This window comes from Ursus maritimus, unplaced genomic scaffold, assembly GCF_017311325.1.
Source record: "Ursus maritimus isolate PB19 unplaced genomic scaffold, ASM1731132v1 scaffold_6, whole genome shotgun sequence".
In the NCBI taxonomy this organism is placed as follows: domain Eukaryota; kingdom Metazoa; phylum Chordata; class Mammalia; order Carnivora; family Ursidae; genus Ursus; species Ursus maritimus.
In genome coordinates this window covers 73,314,003-73,335,079 of record NW_024426774.1, presented here as the reverse complement: position 1 = coordinate 73,335,079, position 21,077 = coordinate 73,314,003, and the positions used below count along the sequence as shown (strand labels likewise).

The 21,077-nt window shown below is 37.6% G+C and overlaps 1 protein-coding gene across 2 annotated transcripts in view; it reads right to left on the bottom strand.

The window, feature by feature from the left end:
- The window catches only part of THADA (THADA armadillo repeat containing), a 316,084-nt gene that overhangs the window by 223,374 nt on the left and 71,633 nt on the right, over nucleotides 1-21,077 (bottom strand). For both annotated transcript variants that reach the window (XM_040623526.1, XM_008699809.2), the window contains 3 exons: nucleotides 18,885-19,017; nucleotides 15,860-15,973; nucleotides 9,364-9,486 (listed from right to left, as the gene is read on the bottom strand). In XM_040623526.1, the coding sequence (XP_040479460.1) occupies nucleotides 9,364-9,486; nucleotides 15,860-15,973; nucleotides 18,885-19,017 (370 nt within the window). The remainder of the gene's footprint in view (nucleotides 1-9,363; nucleotides 9,487-15,859; nucleotides 15,974-18,884; nucleotides 19,018-21,077) is intronic.

Sequence of the window (21,077 nt, the reverse complement as noted above, 5' to 3'; positions counted from 1 at the left end):
TTCTTTCACTTAGCTGTTCTCAAGGTTCACCTGTTGTAGCATGTATCAGTATGACATTCCTTTGCATGGCCAAATAATATACCATTCCATGAATATACCACATTTTTAAAATCTACTCATCATTGGATGGACATCTGGGTTATTTCCATTTGGGGACTAGTATTCATAATAATGCTATGAACACTCAAACATACAAGCTTTTGTGTGAACGTGGTTTCAGTTCTTTTGGGTAGATAGGTAGAAATGGTACCGCTGGGCTATATGGTAATGAGAGAGTAGGCAGTCAGACATGAGCTGGAGGCAAAGGTGGTGATAAATAGGTGACACATTAGAAGTCTGGGGCACAACATACTGACTTTGTGACTTTTAACATCGTGGCCTCATGGCTTCCAACACCCTAGGGCTGACAGACTAAGAGCCACAGGTGCAGAACATGCGCTCGCCTCTTCAATCTCTGCCCCCAGGGTAACCTATAGCTTCATTATAATATATTCACATTGTGGTTTCTTCAACCCACCCCTGACTTATCCCCATGGCAGAAGTCTTATTCCCAAGACAGTTTCAGCGAGAACCTCGCAGGGTCAAAAACTCCCCCTCCCAACCAGTAGGAGTCCCTTAGATGATTGGAAACAACCTCAGTAGGAGACTGCTCTCGCTATGACCTACAACCTACGCAAACATAAAAAGAAAAGACACCCCTAATCCCGGTACAGTTGCCATCTCTGGGCCTGCCCACTCTCCCACCTTGAGAGTGTAATGCCCTTGATAAACTGCTTTGTGCCTGCTGCTTTCCTTCTGGCTGTCTTGATTCGAGTGTGGATCCTCACGTAAATCTTTCACGGAGAATCCAAGAACCAAGACCTCCATTCACACGATGCAGACTCTCCCACTGGTAACAGTAACTGTACATTAAACTTTTGAGGACCTACCAATGTAGTGGTACCATTTTACATTTGCACCAGCAATGTATGAGGGTTCCGATTTCACCAATTCTCCAAATGCTCCCCAATAATTGTGGTTGTCCATCTTCTTGATTATAACTATTCTAAATGGATATGGAATGGTATCTCATTGTGGTTTTGATTTGCATTTCCCTACTGATTAATGAGGTTAAGCATTTTTTCATATGCTTATTGTACATTCACGTATCTTTTCTGGAGAAATAATTTCAAGTTCTTTGCCCATTTTTTAACCAGGTTGCCATAATTTTTCTCACTGAGTTTTAAGCATTCTTTATATATTCAGGGGCACCTGGGTGGCTTAGTTGGTTGGGCATCTGACACTTGATCTCATCAGCTCAGGTCCTGATCTCAAGAGTCCTGAGTTCAAGGCTCCCCCCAAAAAGAGTTCTTTATATATTATATATACTAACCAAATATCAGATACATGATTTGCACATATTTTCTCCCATTCTATCAGCAGAATTTTCATTTTCTTGATGGTATCCTTTGAAACACAGACATTTTAAATTTTGATCAAGTCTAATTTATCATTTTTCTTTTGCTGCTTATGCTTTAGGTGTCATATCTAAGAAACTGTTACCTAATCCAAAGTCACAAAGATTGACAGTTAATATCTTCTAAAAGTTTCACCATTTTAGCTTTTACATTTAGGAGTCTGATCCATTTTGAGTTAATTTTTTAGTATGGTGTAAGACAGGAAGCAAATTGATTCTTCTGCATGTAGCATATCCAGTTGTCCCGGTACCATTTGCTGAACAGACTATTCTTTCCCCACTGAATTGTCTTTTTTACTAAATGGTAGGTTTCATTTCTGGACGCTCAGTTCTATTCTATTGAGTTATAAATGTTTACCAAATGCCAGTACCACGCTATCTTGATTACTACTGCCTTTGTCATAAGTTTTGAAATTTGAGCATGTGAGTCGCCTTCTTTTTTCAAGATTGTTTTGGCTAGTCTGAGTCCCTTCCATTTTCATCTCAACTTTACAATCACTTTGTCAGTTTCTGCAAAAAATTCAGATGGGATTTTAATAGAGATTATATTGAATCTGTAGAACAATTTGGGGAGTACTGCCATCTTAACAGTATTAATGAAGTCTTCCAGTCCATGAACATGAAGTATCTTTCCACTTATTTAGGCCTTCTTCAATTTCTTTCAAAAATATTCTGAGGGGCGCCTGGGTGGCACAGCGGTTAAGCGTCTGCCTTCGGCTCAGGGCGTGATCCCGGCGTTATGGGATCGAGCCCCACATCAGGCTCCTCTGCTATGAGCCTGCTTCTTCCTCTCCCACTCCCCCTGCTTGTGTTCCCTCTCTCGCTGGCTGTCTCTATCTCTGTCGAATAAATAAATAAAATCTTTACAAAAAAATATTCTGTAATTTTCAGCATACAAGTCTTACATTTCTTTTGTTAAATGTATTCCTAAGTATTTTATTCCTTTTGATGCTATTATAAATGGAATTGTTTTCTTAATTTGTTATTGTTCTTTGCTAGTGTATAAAAATTGATTTTTATATTTAATCTTGTATCCTACAATCTTGATGAACTTGTTTGTTAATGATTAATTAATTATTTAATGGTTTTGTATGTGTGTGAGTGTGTGTGTATGTGTGTTCCTCAACATTTTCTATATAGGAGACTATCATTGAAAAATAGATAAGTTTTGCATCTTCCTTTCCAATTTGGTTGATTTTTATTTCTTATTCTTACCTAATTGCCCTACCTGTACTTCTAGTACAATGTTGAATAGATATGGCAAGTGTTGATATCCTTGTCCTACTCCTGATCTTAGGAGGAAAGCTTTCAGTCTTTCACCATTGAGTATGTTATTAGCTCCAGATTTTCCACCGATACTCTTTGTCAGGTTGAGAAAGTCCCCTTCCATTCCTAGTTTATTGAGCATTTATAACCTGAAATGCTATTTGGATTTCTGCAACTGCTTAGATGATCATGCGGTTTTGTCCTTTAGTCTATCCATATGTTGTATTATACTGATTTTTAAATGTTGAAATATATACTAGATATTTGAAATGTGTAAAAGTTATATAGCATAACATTAAAAACACTAATGTAAATATAGGGAAAATAACTAACATGGAAGACACTACTTGTTAGTTAAGATAGGAGAGTGTCCTATGTTTCACTGCAATAATATAAATGGCTCCAGGTCATCTGGTTAAGGTACTCCTTTTTATTTTCTAATATTTCATCCATATTACCTGTCCCTACCCACTATAAAGCTAATTAAGGAAGGAAATTACATAGAAGTACAATTGAGAGAGAGGTTAAGACTAACTGCATTACCAACTCCTAAATCACTGATAGTAGATGCTAATATGAATCACTGATATATCGATGTGGGTAATGAAAAAGGTCATTATCAGCACTAATATATTTTGAAAAACTCATGATAGTAATGGCAATGAAAACATGTCCTGTTTGGGAAGGATGGATCAAAGAGAATACAAGTAAAAAGGAGAATAACAATAGAAAAAAGTAGTAGTAAAGTTAAAAATGGACAGAATAGAATGGCTGCCAAATAACTTCAGCTGTAATTAATCCTTATAAGGAAAATACCAGAAAACCTTCCCGTTTTCTTAACTCCTTCTCCATCAAGCCCCCAACATATGGTTGATAAGGAGCTGATATTCAGCTACAACTGCTATCAATTCTTCCCTTCTATTCACTAAGTACATATGCTTTTTCTTTCTAGCATGAAAAAGCTAAGCATATAGACTTGTGTAAAACAGAGAAAGATTTGGTAAAGAAAAACAAAATTAGGTTTCACAAAGCGGTGTGTGTGTGTAGAAGTGTCTATGCATGTGTATGTGTAGATAATACATTTTTCTTACATATGTATGGCTTTTCTTATATAACATAAATGCTCCCTTGACAAGTAGTTTTAAAATATAAACACAGAGCTTCTCATGTGCAATCACTATGTGGTATAGTCATTTATACACCATACACCTTTACCCTTAATAGATGGTCACACCCCTGAGAACGGGATCTGCGTGTAATGGAAAATATTTTGTCTAGTGTACATGGTGCCAGTTTACAGTAGAAAGAAATACTTTCTGAAACAATTAAATGAGATTTGGATTCTAATTTGTCTTTAATCACTTCTTAACCATGTGACCTTGAAAAAGACACTTAAAACTTTAGGTCATAAGTCCCTCATCCGTAATCCAGCAAATCTGTACTGGGATTTCTGGGCCTATGACTCAGGGGACGGCCAGCCAAGTTGTGGCATTCATGGTGACCTCCTTCCAAAATAGTGAGACAGAGAGACAGAGCTTGCACCAGCCCATACATCAGCTATGCACTGGTTTTTTCAAAAGTACTTTCCTGTGAGTAAAGCTCCATGCCAAGACATGTAGTGTGATAAGTAGAGCATGGCTAGGTTTAAGCACCACACAGCCTTTAGCCTGGCACCCTTGTGGCAAACTCACAACTACCAGAGACCCTGGACATGCTGGGGCCAACACAGCACAAAGTACATACATGGCAGCGCTACTGGGAATATCTGAAAGGCTCCTTTTCCTCCTCTGAAAGCCACTGCATATTGTAGACCAGAGCTGGCCTGAGGGACAAGCAACAAGGATATACCAGATAGAAATATTAGCCCAGTGTGGGTCTGAGTAGGATATAAAAATGGCATACTCAGTGGAGTTTTAGGGCAAGCTGGGAAGATGAGTTAGCTTCCCTGCAATGAGGATGCAGGAAAAGAAGATCAGTTTTTCCAGTCACTGAACAAAGAAAAAAGGGACTGCCCAGAAATGTCTTGGTTCTCATATATGTACCTGTAAATTACTCTTACCTAAATTTTTTAAAAGATTTTATTTATTTATTTGAGAGAGAGAGAGAGCACAAGTGGGGGGCAGGGGCAGAGGGACAGGGAGAAGCAGACTCCACGCTGAGCGGAGAGCCCAATGTGGGGCTCGACTCTAGGACTCCGGGGTCATGACCTAAGTCCAAGGCAGACATTTAACCCACTGAGCCACCCAGGGTCTTTAACTTAACCTGCTTCATCTCTAAAATACACGTCAAAGATCATCACGTGTCACCATTTTTACCAATATTTTTCCACTCTGAGCCATCATCATCTCTTGGCAGAACTACTACAACAGCTTCCTGATTGGTCTTCCTCCTTCCCTGTAAGTCTTGCCACCTTACAGTTGCGTCTCCATTTGTAACGACATCGATCAGATGCCATCACTCCCCTACTGAGAAACTCTCTCGTGAAGGGTTTTTCAATAGCAGTGGGAGCCACAGTTTTAAACCCCGGGTCTGTCCTGACTACACCATGGAGGCTGCGGCTCATCCAGCCATTTTCAGACTCAGATGAGAAGCTACATCACAGGGCAGGGAAACTGCCTTATCTCGCAGCTGCCCAAGGGTTGTTCCAACCCCTGCCCAAGTTGTGTTAATGCCCCAACTGTTAACCTTTGACAATAAGAGACAGGAGACGGCACTGTTCCAAGAGGTGGTAGTTTCATATGGCCTGGCTGGAAAATCTATCACATGACCAGACAACTAGCTCGGTTTTCCTGCAAGGTCAAGGCCTGCTCAGTAATGCCTTTCCTCTTTCCTTGTCTCACCTTCTCTTTTTTCCTTCATTCTTGCTGGTGTGGGTTTGTACCATTCAATAAAACCTTAGCACCCAGATTATACTTCCAGCTCTGTTTCCTAAGGAAAAGGGCCAAAACCCTACCAGGTAGGTAAAATGCACCTTCTCTGTATTCCTATAACACCAAAAACTCTCCCCTATACTAGCACAGATTCTGGAGTCAAACAGATTATAGTGTGCCCTTAGACAAAGTTATTTTGCTTCTCTGAGCCTTGTCTTCCTTATCTGTAAATGGGGATTATAATAATGGAATCTACTTTGCAAGGCTGTTCTGAGCATTAACTGAAGATTATCAAAATAAATGATGCCAGGCACACAGAAAATCTTCAACAAGACAGCCATTATTATGATTATGTCTCATTTATCCATGTATTTCTAGTGTGTAATATATCATCTGCAACACAGTAGGTGTTCCTAATGCCTAATATGTTTACAATAATACCTTACCGCTATGTTTTAAAAAAGCCCAACAGGTGGCAAAGACTGAAAAACTTGTATGGTCTCAATACAAAAGATTGAGGAATGTGTAAAAACAAATAAAATTATACATGGATGCTTGCTGGGAAATGTTCCTTTACTGCAAAATTAAAATTAAGTTAATTTTACTTGTGGGTTTTTTTTTTTTCCTCTCCAACATGGAAAAACAGTTAAGTACAGATGTAGTGACCTTTAGGCACAAGATACATTCCTGAGGAGATGTACATAAATTAGGGTTTCTGTAAATTAAACCACATTTCACATGTGTTCAGGAAAAATCACTCTTTAAATGACTTCAACAGAGAATCCTGTGGTAAGCTGCTTTAAATGGTTGTAAATTTTAATTGTTTTAAAATGAAGCTCTCTTCACATACATTGATTATGTTGATTTATAATTTTGGCATATCTTAGATTAAGTTTTTATAAGGAAAAAAATATCAATCAATATATTAAAGTCACAGGATTGATCATCAGAGCTATGATGTTTATTTTTCTAGTACAGCAAACTGAAAAGAACCAAAAAGATTTCTTCATAATCAGTGTTAATATGGAAGATTCCCGAAAATAAAACTACACATGAGTGCTTATATATATTTATACAGTTTTTTGTGGATATATGTGTGTATCTGAGTACTACACACATACAAAGCCCACATTAAAAAAAAAGGCAGAAAATACATCAGAATGCTAATAATGATTATATCTACATGGTAGTTAAACAGGTGACTTTCACTTTTCTTATTATGCTTTTCTTTATTTTCAAAATTTCTACAGTACATGCGTTATTGTTTTAAAAGTTCTCAAAAAAGATTTTTAAAAGAAATGAGCTACTCATTTTTGATACTTTCAGTTTTGCTACAATGTTGGAAAAGTCACCAGGTTTCATTCTCTGAAAGCATTTCTTTGTTCATCTTGAATTTATGACTGAAAGGAAACAATATTGATATTTCTGGCAATCAGTTTTATGATCTCTAGTTTTCCGGATGGTCAAGCCACATTCCTACCTCTATGACTCTACTGAAGGTACACAGGTATTGCTCTGCTTCCTGTAAATGCAGAAGGTAAACACTGTGTCCTTGGGAGTAGTTAGGCAATGCTCCTAGACAGGATTTTAGACATCTGTCTTTCTTACAGGAAGATGCACAATTTTCCCGGCAGAAGTTGGCAACCTTGAGGATTCCTCTTTGCATTGGGAATCTGTGTCTTTAGCTATACTACCATATACCGACCCTCAATCAGAGGCTTATCAGAGAGTTCTAAAATGGTTTGTGCAGATCACTGACTGGAACGCCTGCCTTTCTAGCAAATTCTCCATTCTGCAGGTAACGTATTAAGGTTTAGCTTCTTTCCTCCTCTCCCTTTGCCAGTCTTTTTTTTTTTAAAGCCACATGTTAAGCACTCACAAGCCACAGGTTAGTCTCCTTTATTCTGGAAGGAAAACAATAAAACCATGGTACTTCTCCCAAGAATCATGAAAGTTGACCTTCTTAAATCCAACAACTACTATCCTGGGTATTGTCCACTATCTTTAGAGTTCTGAGTCCAAAAGTTTCTGGACAGTGATCATATTGCCAAAAAAAAAAAAAGTGACTCAATATTTAACCTCCTCCATTTTAATACTTTGGGTTTTTTTACCTTTTTTTTTTTTAAAAAAGATTTTATTTATTTATTTGAGAGAGAGAGAGTGAGTGAGAGAGAGCACAAGCCAGGGTGGGGAGAGGCAGAGGGAGAAGCAGACTCCCCGCTGAGCAGGGAGCCGGATGCGGGGCTGGATCCCAGGACCCTGGGATCATGAACTGAGCCAAAGGCAGACGCTTAACTGACTATGCCACCCAGGCGTCCCTCTTTTTTGTTTTTGTTTTGTTTTGTTTTTACCTTTTGATAGAGTGTATTTACAGCACTTACTCGACACTCTGATACCCAGAGCCCACAGGATCAAAAGAAAGACATATTAAGATATTAAGAGTTGTTCTGCTTCTAGCTCAACGTCATTGACCAGCAGGGAAATGCAAATCAAAACCAGAATGAGATACTACTTCATACCCATTAGGATGGCTATTATCAAAAAACAAACAAACAAACAAAAAAAAACAGAAGAGAAAATAACAAGTGTTGGCAAGGATGAAAGGAAAATGGAACTCTTGTGCATTGCTGATGGAAGTATAAAATGGCACTGGCACTGTAGAATACAGTTTGGCCGTTTCTCAAAAAGTTAAACACAGAATTACCATATGATATACACAAAAGAATTGAAATCAGAAACTCAGTAATTGTATAATAATGTTCGTTGCAGCATTATTCACAGTAGCCAAAAAGAAACCACCTAAATGCCTATCAACAGATGAATGGGTAAACAGAATGTCAAATATACGCACAATGGAATATCATTCATCCTTAAAAAGGAATGAAATTATGACATACACTATCTTGAAAACACTATACTAAGTGAAATAATCCAGATACAAAAGGCCTAACGTTCTATGATTTCACTTATGCAGTACCTACAATAGGCAAATTCATAGAGTCCGGAAAGTAGAACAGAGGTTACCAGGGGCAGGAGGACGAGAGAGAGGAGTGACTGTTCAACAGATACAGAGCTCCAGCTTAGGATGATGAAAAAGCTCTGAAAACAGCAGGGATGACTGCACAACACTGCAAATGTACTTCATGCCCTTGAACTATACATTTTTAAATGGTTAAAATGATAAATTTTAAAAAAGAAATAAATGACAGCTTAAAGAAAAATAATAACAACGTAGTATGGATGTATAACACACATAAAAGTAAAATGTGTAATAAAAGCACAAAGATTGGGGTGCCTGGGTGGCTCAGTCGTTAAGCGTCTGCCTTCGGCTCAGGTCATGATCCCAGAGTCCTGGGATTGAGGTTCGCATCGGGCTCCCGGCTCATCAGGGAGTCTGATTCTCCCTCTACCCCTCCCCCCTGCCTGTGATCTCTCTCTCTCTCTCAGATAAATAAATAAAACCTTAAAAAAAAAAAAAAGCACAAAGACTGGGAGGAGAGAGATGGAAGTATATATTGTTAGGTTCTTATAAAGTCTTATAGTTCAACTGAAGCGATATAATACCACTTGAGGGCTGACTGTGATGCCAGAGATACAGGATATATATATGATATATATATATGATTATATATATGATTGCTAAAGCAATCACTGAAATAAGAAAACAAAGAGTTATGGCTCAAAAGCCAACCAAAAAGATAAAAAGTAGTTTATTAGAACCTACTCGGAAGTATAATTAAGTCAATGAAAATAAATGGCAAAAGCACTTACTGCCCAGACTGGTGATGTAAAGCCTAGAATTGCAGCTTTAGCTCCATCAGCAACATATGGAATAATATTTTCTCCCAGACGTGTATCTCTGAACAAGGCTCTAAGGATATTTAAAGCATGAACCTAGAATAAAAATCTGAAAATTAGTGGTGGGTTGAAGACCATGTTAATTCTAAATCTGTACAGATCTAATAGTTAACCTCAAAATTTAAAAAAAAATTACTGAATTATAAGAAATTTATTTCTTCTTGTAATCCACAAATGAAAAAGCAGACTTTAATAAAACAACTATTATCTGATAAATCAATTTTTTTTAAGTAAGATTTGAACAATGCAATAAAAAAAGCTTGATCCAATGGACAGATATAGAAACCTGCACCTAACAAGTAGAGACAACATGTTCTTTTCAAGTACACATGAAACATTTATTTTTAAAAATGACTCCAAACCTAGCCACAGATAAAACTTCAACAAATACCAAATAATTAAAATCTTACAGATTGTGCTCTGATTACAGTGGAATTAAGTTAGAAACTGATTTCTTTAAATATGTTTAAAACTGATACTTTTTTTTTTTTTTAAAGATTTTATTTATTTATTCGACAGAGATAGAGACAGCCAGCGAGAGAGGGAACACAAGCAGGGGGAGTGGGAGAGGAAGAAGCAGGCTCATAGCGGAGGAGCCTGATGTGGGGCTCGATCCCATAACGCCGGGATCATGCCCTGAGCCGGAGGCAGATGCTTAACCTCTGTGCCATCCAGGCGCCCCTAAAACTGATACTTTTAAAAACACTGGTCAAAGAAAAATTTTTTTTATTATTTAAAGCTGAATAACAACCAAGATGCTACACATCAACATTTGTGAGATACACTGTGAGTAGAACTTAAAAGAAATGCATGCGTTACATGCTTCTATAAAGACTAAAAATAAATATGCTAAATGTCCAATTAAGATGATAGAGAAAGAACAATAAATTCAAAATAGAAAAAGAAAATTTAAAAGAGCAGAAAATTTGAAAAGAGCCATGACAGAAACAAGACCATTAACAAACCCAAAGTTGATACTTTGAAATAGAAACAAACCTCTGACTAACCAAGAAGAGAGATAAGAAAATAAGCAGTATTGTGAGAATATCAAAGATGACATGACTACAGATACATCAGAGAATAAAGCAAAAATACTACTATGAATAATACTATCCTAATCAATTTGAAAAATTAAGTCAAAATGGACAGTCTCCCAGGAAATAGAATTTATCCAAAAAAATTCAAGGAGAAATTTAAAAGCTAGATAGATGTTAGCATTACATAAAGGAAATCAACAGATAAAAATCCTACCCAGCGATCAAAAACAAAAAAAACAGGGGCGCCTGGGTGGCACAGCGGTTAAGCGTCTGCCTTCGGCTCAGGGCGTGATCCCGGCCTTATGGGATCGAGCCCCACATCAGGCTCCTCTGCTATGAGCCTGCTTCTTCCTCTCCCACTCCCCCTGCTTGTGTTCCCTCTCTCACTGGCTATCTCTATCTCTGTCTAATAAATAAATAAAATCTTTAAAACAAACAAACAAACAAACAAACAAACCCAACCTAGTAACTACAACAATTACCAAAAAAACAGACCCACATGGTTTTATGTATGAATTCTACCAAATATTCAAAGAATAGATAATCCCAATTTACATAAACTCTTTAGAGTAGAAAAGACTCCCAAATTTATTTTATCAGTCTAGCACAGCCTGGCTATAAATATGAGGTAAGGACAACTACTTTGGGAAAATGGTAATGTCTACTAAAGCTTAATATACAACATACCCAATAACCACTTCCAGGTATCTACTGAAAAGAAATGTACATCTATGTTCACCATTAGGCATGTACGAGAATGTTTGTAAAAGTACTATTTTTAATAACCCAAATTAAAAAACTACCCAAATGTTCATCAACAGAAGAATGAAGTTATATAATATTACATGGGAATGAAAATGAATAAATCACAATTTGGACCATAAACATAACATTGGTCAAGAGAAATCATATCAAAAGAGTATATAATGTATGGTTTCATTTTTTTTTTTAAAGATTTTATTTATTTATTCAACAGAGATAGAGACAGCCAGCGAGAGAGGGAACACAAGCAGGAGGAGTGGGAGAGGAAGAAGCAGGCTCATAGCAGAGGAGCCTGATGTGGGGCTCGATCCCATAACGCCGGGATCACGCCCTGAGCCGAAGGCAGACGCTTAACCGCTGTGCCACCCAGGCGCCCCTCATTTATTTAAAATAAAATAAAATTAAATTAAATTTAAAAAACAGTTAAAACTAAAAAGGGTGGTTAAAGTTAGGCTAGTGGTTACCCTCGGGGAAAAGGTACTGATGCTAAAACAGGTGCTAAAATGTTCTATCTCTTGCTACACAACTGTGTTCACCTTGTGAAACTTTACTGTGGTGCATACATGATTTATACATGTCTTTGTAGTGCTAGAATTCAATAAAAATTTTACATAAAAAAATAAGGACAGGTACAGCATGAAAAAGGAAAACCACAGGCCAATCACACTTATGAATCCAGTGAAAATATGCAAAAAATGTTTTTAATAACTTTTAAGTGAATCTAGCAAAGTGTTAAAAAAAATTCAACATGTCAAAGTTGTGGGTTTGGTCTGTATGCAAAGATGCTATTATATGAAAAATCAACATATTCATATTTACAAATTCTAAACAGAAACATTTAGGGGCGCCTGGATGGCTCAGTCATTAAGCGTCTGCCTTCGGCTCAGGGCATGATCCCAGGGTCCTGGGATCAAGCCCCGCATCAGGCTCCCTGCTCCACTGGGAAGCCTGCTTCTTCCTCTCCCACTCCCCCTGCTTGTGTTCCCTCTCTCGCTGGCTGTCTCTCTCTCTGTCAAATAAGTAAATAAAATCTTTTTAAAAAATAAATAAAATAAAAAGAAACATTTAACTCACAAGACACGTGAAAGCATTCAGTAAAATTTGATTTCCTCAATGAGATATAAGATAGATTTAAACCTACAACAAATATCAGAAACAACACAAGGCCACCTGCTATCTCCATTTCTATACAAACCATACATCAGGTTCCAGCCAACAGAATAAGAAAAATGTTCTATGAATAAGAACTAGAAAGGTCAAATACATTTAGCATTATTCACTGAGGATATTATTATCCATAAAGAAAATCCAAAAGAATTTAAATATAAGTCATTAGTTGTAGTATAGCAATTGCTGACACGACTTTTTTTATATTGATTCTTCCAGTCCATGAACATGGATTTTTTTCTCCATTTATTCAGATCTTCTTGTATGTCTTTCATTATTTTTAAAAATAATTTTCTATAGAAGTCTTACAGATCTTTTGTGAGATTTAATTCTACATATTTTATAATTTTTCTAGCAATTGTAAACGGTATTTTAAAGATTATATTGTATGTTGCTGGTGTGTATAAATGCAATTAATTTTGGGGGTTATTGTTGTGCTTACATTCAACACAAAGTCATTTTTCCCAAACAAATCAATAAATAAATTCCAACCAAAATTCAAAAAGGGGTTTTGTTGACCTTAACAAGCTGATTCTATAACTATATGGACGAGCAATGAAACGAATAAAGCCAAGATAATTCCAAAGGGAAAAAAGAGAGATTCACTCTACCAGATACCAAAACTTATTAAAAAGATAGTAATTAAAATAGTGATTTTGGCTCAGGGATAGACTAACAGACCAATAAAACAGAGCACACAAACAGATACGCATATCAATAAAAACAGTACATGAAAGATAAAAGGGTGTTATAAATCAAGGGGAGAGGATATCCTACATCAAAAATGCTTGTATATTAATTATACAAATGGAAAATAATAAAATTTTTTTCTTATTTTACACACAAAGAAAAACAATTTACAGGTGGTGTAAAGACAGAAATGTGAGAAGTAAAACTCTAAAACTTTAAAAAGAAAATATAAAATATCGTTCTGACCTTGGGGTATTTTAAACAAGATCCAAATGCACAAACCATAAAAGAAAAAGCTGACATACTCCACTTGATTAAAATTTAAAACTTCCATGCAATAATAGCATAAGCAAAGTGAAAGGAGAAGCCACAGATTGGGAGAAGGTATGTGTAACACAAATAACCAAAAAGGAATATTGTTATCAGGAAAATCATTTTTTTAAAGATTTTTTATTTATTTATTTGAGAGACAGAGCAGGAGTCGGGGGTGGGGATGCAGAGGGAGATGGCAGAGCAGACCCCTCCCCAGCAGGGAGCCCAAAGCAGGGCTTGATCCTAGGACCCTGAAATCATGACCTGAGCCAAAGGCAGACAGATGCTTAACCAACTGAGCCACCCAGGCATCCCAGAAAAATCATTTTAAAACAGCAAAAAACCCAACTCCTACAAGACAAAGACAAATAACCAAGTTAAAGGCAGCCAAAAAGTCTTTAAATGGGGGGGCGCCTGGGTAGCGCAGTCATTAAGCGTCTGCCTTCGGCTCAGGGCGTGATCCTGGTGTTCTGGGATCGAGCCCCACATCAGGCTCCTCCGCTATGAGCCTGCTTCTTCCTCTCCCACTCCCCCTGCTTGTGTTCCCTCTCTCGCTGGCCGTCTCTCTGTCAAATGAATAAATAAAATCTTAAAAAAAAAAAAGTCTCTAAATGGGCAATTCACAGAAGTAATCCAGACACAAGAAAAAATGTTAAAGCTAGCCAGGTATCAGAGAAATGTGAAATAAAACTGGGAAGCCATTTCACATGAAGCAGAAAGGCAGAAACTATGCATACCGAAACACCATTCAGAAATTACAATGAACTTGGGGCGCCTGGGTCCATCGGCTCAGGTCAGGATCTGCCGTTGTGGGACTGAGGCCTGCAACAGGCTTCACGCTCAGCACACAGTCTACTTCAGATTCTCTCTCCCCTTCCCCCTCTAACCCCATGCCCTTCCCCTGCTCACACTCCCTCTAAAATCAATCAATCTTAAAAAAAAAAAAAAAGAAAAAGAAATTACAACGAACTTACAGCTCACTCACCTTGAAAAATAATGTTTATTGTAAACACCCAAACTTTGAAAAGATGTATGGATAATACCATTTATGCTTTTAAAAAAAAGTTCATAAAAGAATGAAAAACGTGCACGGAAAAACTGAGATTAGTGGTTATAGCTGAGGGGGAAGAAAGGGACACAGGATGTGGAGGAGCCCACAGTGCATACAATTCCATCAACAATGTTTTACTTCTTCAGCTTAGAACTGGTTTCATAGATGTTCATCGTTCACTGTACATTTTTATATCTGAAATGTTTCACAGATATCTAATAAAAATAATAAGAAATACACCACGAAAGGGGAGAAGGAAAGCAAATTATCAACTAATGCCTAGAAGACTAGTCAGAGACAACATTTTTAAATTTTACCAATTTAATAAAAATGACCACTAAGATGCCATGAATGATCCTGAAGCAGAGTAGGACAAGAATTATCCAATACTCTTTAAAATCAAACACTATTATTTTTAGATGTTCTCATAAAAAAGTAGCACTTTTTTAAAGTGAGAGTCTAAGAAAATGGAACCAAATTGTATTTTTCACAGTTCGCTGGGAAAAAAATCTAAAACTGATCATTTCTGAAAGGTGATTAGTAACATTTTAAAAATTTGAGAGAAATAAGGAAATTTCACATTTTATAGTCACAGGCCAGAAAGTGTCATGCTAATAAACCCCATCCTTTTCCACTAGTCACACTCTGGCCCATGGGCTAGACCCCTCCCACAGGCTCTGAAATAAAACCGCATGTACGAACGTACTGTACCCGATTGACGAGTCAGCTCTTCTGTTCCCTGACCTAGCCTGGGCGTCCTACAGTTGGGAGGAAAGTCCTACTATAAAGCATTTACTGAGAAAGCCTAGACAAGATGTACTTGAAGGTATTTACTATTATGGAGTGGGGTAGAGCTGCGAGGATTACTTACCCCAACTTCTCACTCATACTCATACACACACACACACACACACTCGCACACAATTAACCCAGCTGCAGCAGTAACTAAAAGAGACTAAATATTAGCTAAAATTAAAATATGAATATACCAAAAGTTAGACAATTCATTTTAGGGAAAGATCAGCTACTGAATTACAAAATGCGTATCAACTCAAAGAAGCACACATGAAATTTTAAGTAATAGCACATTCATTTAAAAAAACTTCAGATGCAAGAGCAGTATTATAAAATACCTTACCTAAGTTGGATGTTTTCACCAGATTTTAAAAATAGTTCATTTTGGTCAATATATATCAACTAAAGCAATGATTTATTTCGTGGACAGGAAAGGCCAACAAAACAAAAAACAAAAAATCCAGATCAAGCTTCAAATGCCTGCCCCATTTTCAAGAATTCTACATCTTTAGCAGATATTTTTTTTTCTTTTTTGGTAAAGCGAAGATTTAAAATCACTGCCTTCCTAGCAGGATTTGAATATTTCCATTATTACCTGGGGGACGGTGCTCTTTGAGTCATCTGTAGGCCCAGCCAAGGTGATTAACTCTTTCATTGTTATCTTCAACAAATCCATTTTGCCTTTCTTAGGTTCAGATGCCAATAGCGCCTACGGAAAAACAAAACAAAAATTAACGAGGCTCTGATTTTACATACACCTATTAGCTACTTCCCAGAATCAATCTCAAAATGCAAAATCTCCCTATAGAAACATGTGGTATCAAGTAAGCTAATTAAGCCATGTGGCCTTGGACAAGTAGCTTAACCTCGCCACCCCTGGGATTCTTCATCTGAAAAATTCGGTGATGGTGATATCATGGAACCTCTAAAGTCATTTCCAGTTTTGCTTATTAACAATAGAATTCTAAGAGGTTGAGAGAATGGCTCTTGTTGACCACTCTTATAGGACCATAACTAGGTGGCAAGTCTCAGATACAATAAGCAAGTCAGTTTTTGTAACAAATTTCCCAACACGAAAATTCTCTTTAGTTAAAAGACAAAACAAAAAAAACAAAAAACAAAAAACAAAAAAACCCCAACACCTATGGATTAAATTTCTAGCAAGGATTTGGAAACTCCCTGGAGACTGATCAGTTACTTAATTCTTTACCAAAGAGTCTCTCTACCTGGAGGACTATCAAATTGTAGCACTGGAAACTCCATGAGCAAGAGACAATACTACAAACTCCAAAGAGGTCCTATGTTTGAATTTTCAAGAGCTGCTTATTTACTTTGTGTCTAACATTTTGCCAATACACAATAAACATTAAAATAAGGTATCAAACTACCTGAGGCATTAAAAAGGAATGAAGTACTGATACGTGCTACAACATGGATGGATTTTGAAACATGCTAAGTGAAAGAAGCCAGACACGAAGGCCGCGCATTATATGATTCCATTTATATGACATGTCCAGGATAGGCAAATCTCTAGAAACAGAATATAGATTAGTGGTTGTGGAGAACTAGGAGTAGCAGGGATTATTTCATTTATAGCTACTAGCTCCCAAGAGTGAAAGTTTCAAGCTTCTTCGGAAGCTTTTATAATCCATAAAAGAGGAACACCCAAACTAAGTAAGTTTAAAAGAAAAATGTATCATAGTATATTTATGCTCAGAAAACATATATACTATTTTTCTAATGACCACTCAAAACAATTTCATATCTGTCTGCACAAAAGATAAGTTCATAAACTAAGTAGGGCAGTGTTTCTCCACAGTTAACACTAAAGAAAGGTTTCCATGAGAACATAACTTATTGGTAAATTATGCTATGAGGAATGGGACATCTCTGAGCAGATTTTTCTAATAATTTATTTTTTTTTTAAGATTTTATTTATTTATTCAACAGAGATAGAGACAGCCAGCGAGAGAGGGAACACAAGCAGGGGGAGTGGGAGAGGAAGAAGCAGGCTCATAGCGGAGGAGCCTGATGTGGGGCTCGATCCCATAACGCCAGGATCACGCCCTGAGCTGAAGGCAGACGCTTAACCGTTGTGCCACCCAGGCGCCTCAGATTTTTCTAATAATTTAGATTTTACTCAACTAACATAAATAAGAGAGTTATATCCAATTACTGAAATGTCTCCTTGAAACCATGGCTTTTGTTCCGTCAAGAGCTGTGGGCATAGTTATGACACTCTTCCCAAGGATGGGCTAAGTGAATGCATGTCCAGATTGCTCTGTCACTGTGACCAACATTTAGTACTGGATGGGAACCAAAGGGAATAAGCACACAGCACAAACACACAACTAGACCTTGCTATTGTGTTAACATTTGTCCTCAGACAGACGAATGAGGCAAAAACACACTAGGTCAGAATGAATTATAGGCAGGAGATAAACCAAACTGAAGTGGGACAGGTCAAATCAGAGAGGAGTTAATTTCTGAAGGTCACCAAAACCCACCCAGCAGAGCTACCTCAATGATCTCTGTATCACATCAACAACCCGCAAGTGATGTCCACTGTCATCACACAATGATGACGTTGGAAATTTGGGGAAGGAATAAGAAAGAGAAGGAAAAAATGTAGGTAGGGGCACTTAAAACAAAGACTTCGTTTCACTTATTATCATTGCTTTTATTACACCACCCCCATTCCTGGACTGCATCCTACTGACTATTAAACAAAGAACTTTCAGGTCAGGGTCTAATTTAGTATTGTGAGGACTTTGGTTTTTATTCACTGCATTCACAAGGGTGACCGCCTCTTCAATTCAACACCGTGGACATAAAATATTCTCCTATCAACTTGCGATATCTGGGCGTGCTGATATGAAGTGATCTTTAAGGTATAATGTTAGGTGAAAAAAAGCAAGGGAAAAACAGGGTGTGTAATACGCTTTCTTCTGTGTTCAAAAAAACACACACCCATTCAGTCAGGCTGTCTGGGCTTCAAGTCTTAGCTCCGCTCACACTATCTCTGGGGCTTTTGGCAAATTACTTCACTTCCTTAAGCCTCAGTTTCTTCATCTACAACATATGCATGATCACAGGACGCACCTCATAGGGCTTGAGGAAAGATTAAATAAGGTAACATACGTGAAATAACTACTAAATGTTAGCTACTATTAGGATTAAAATTATTTTGTGCATGGACATTTTACGGAAGGATTCAAAAGAAACTGTTACTACCGGTTGCTTACAGAGAGAGTCTTAAGGGTCTTGAAATAACAGGAAGACTATTTTTTCTAATTCAAAAAGAAAAAGGTAACATGTACACTTCCTAGAAGTGAGCAGTGAATGTGCCACAGTGATGTCTGCCTACTTAATGACCAGGCGGAAATCTATACCACCCTCTGTTCACATTACAAGACTGACCTCGTGGAGGGTTTGTTCCAAGAACAGATCTGTCACGGGAACACACTGTCCACACGTACAACAAAGCCACAAATGCTATAGTACTTAAAACACAGAACTGTTCCTTATGCAATATGCTTACTCACATGTCAAGGGGATTGTCAAAAGACAAATAAAACAAATTATCAAAAGACAAACAGCTACGTCCTGTGGATAAGCACCTGTATGTAGAAAGGAATGCCAGCACTGCGTCTTGTAGCACAGAGTTTAGATGAAGGATCACTGCATTTAACTTCCTCTAAAACATTCCATAGCCACTGTTCCGGTAGCTTTTGCAGACTCACATTGGGGCACCTAAAAGGCATATGTAAAGCAAACATTTGGAATAATCAGGTACCAAAAGGTAAAAGTACAAACTATTGATACACACCAACATTGTTAGAAAAGAATAAATATTCTTACATTTGGAAGGAGGGAAACTAAAATTTGTCTCCCGTTTTACTTTTCACTTATTTTCCTCTTTCACTTATTTTCCTTAAAGATTCCACTTCTTACAAAAGCATATAAAGCATGTGTCTTGTCTGCAAAATAAGCTTTAATACCACGGCTTACAACCACAGTTAAAATGTTCTGATCTTCTGATGTTAATAAAATTCTTACAGATAATCTATACTACAAAACTCAAGATTTCCAACAAAGAGAATATAATTTTAATATAATTTATGATCTATCTTTATAAAGATTATTTATATTCAGAGAAAACACATATTAAGGTATATTTTAATAATCATTTTCATGTCTTTCAAAATGTGGCCCCCCACAAAATTTTCAACCAGATCCTATGGAGAATTAATAAAGCAAGTTGGGATAAACATTTTGAGGTTATCTGGATATTGCTGTTAGTGAGATTCTGCTCTATTATACTGTTATTCTAGAGTGCTTAAGAACATTTTATTTTAAAAACATATTTGGGCACCTGGGTGGCTCAGTCAGTTAAGTGTCTGCCTTCGGCTCCGGTCATGATCCCAGGGTCCTGGGATCACGTCCCAAATCAGCCTCCCGGCTCAGCCAGGAGCCTGCTTCTCCCTCTGCCTCTGCCACTCCCCCTGCTTGTGATCTCTCTCTTTTTCACTCTGTGTCAAATAAATAAAGTCTTAAAAAAAAATCCTTTTTAACCTTATGCCTTACCACGTTATATAATATTATCTTAAGAAACAGTATATTCAGTAGTAGACAATTATTTTAGGAGGATCATAATTGCATTTAACTAAAAATATATGGAAAATAAAGAGATGAGGTCCAAAGAAAAAGAAAAAAATATTTTTTTACATTGAGGAAGACATTCTGTAGACAGATAACTGATTTCTTTTTTCCCCCCAAAGATTTTATTTATTTATTTGCAAGAGAGAGAGCACAAGCAGGGAGGAGAGGGAGAAGCAGACTCCCCGTTGAGCAGGGAGCCCGATGCGGGTTCGATCCCAGCACCCTGATCATGACCTGAAGCAAAGACAATGCAGGACTGGCTTACAGAAAATGCTGCAGTCTGAAGTCAAGTGTCCTATAGGGATTCACTATATGGGAAAAACTAAGGGGGAAAAGGAACTGTAAGAGATAAGGAGTATTCTCCTATTTCCTTACTTTCCTTTCAAGTGCACTGAAATACCAGTACAATAAATACTAGCTCAGTAATGCTCCTCCAAACTGTCTGTGAGCCTCTCCTAAACCTCCCTGACCCGGCACACAGAGGTTCTAGCAAAACCAACCAGTCTGAAAAGGGCAGGCAGGTCTGAGACAAGAGCAGGCCACCTCACTATGCATCATGCCTCCTTGCCTGAACTTACAAGGGCTCGTGACTGTTAACAAATCTTGATCTAATTCCTTTTCCATCTTAATCAAATATTCCAGCTTGATTCTAACCTTAAAAGTTTTTCCACATTTCGATAGGACTTTCTGTTATAGTAAGGTTGTGCACTTCGCTGATGCCCATTCTAACATACGTGCCACCCACACACATACACGCACACACACATACACATACTCTCTTCATATTCCCAACTCAGCATTTGTTTATGATCTCCGCACTTACCCCTAGTCATACAAATCAGCAAAACTGCCTCCAAATATTACATCTCACAAGGACCTTTCCTTTCTCAGAGCCTCTAATGTACTTTGAGGAACTATTAGGCACAAGGTGTGCCCCTACGGGGTCAGTACGGTGCCATGGACGGGTCGACTCTGAGCTGGACTCGAGGACGTGCGGGCAGGAAGGCCCACCTGTGTGGGCTTGAGGGAGCCAGAGATTAGATGACTGAGAAAATGGTTTAAGGCCCCAGAGGCAATTCCCTAATTTAGATTCTTGGCTATTGTAATTACAAACAGTTAACCAGGCCTATTTACCTCCTTGAGTGTTACAC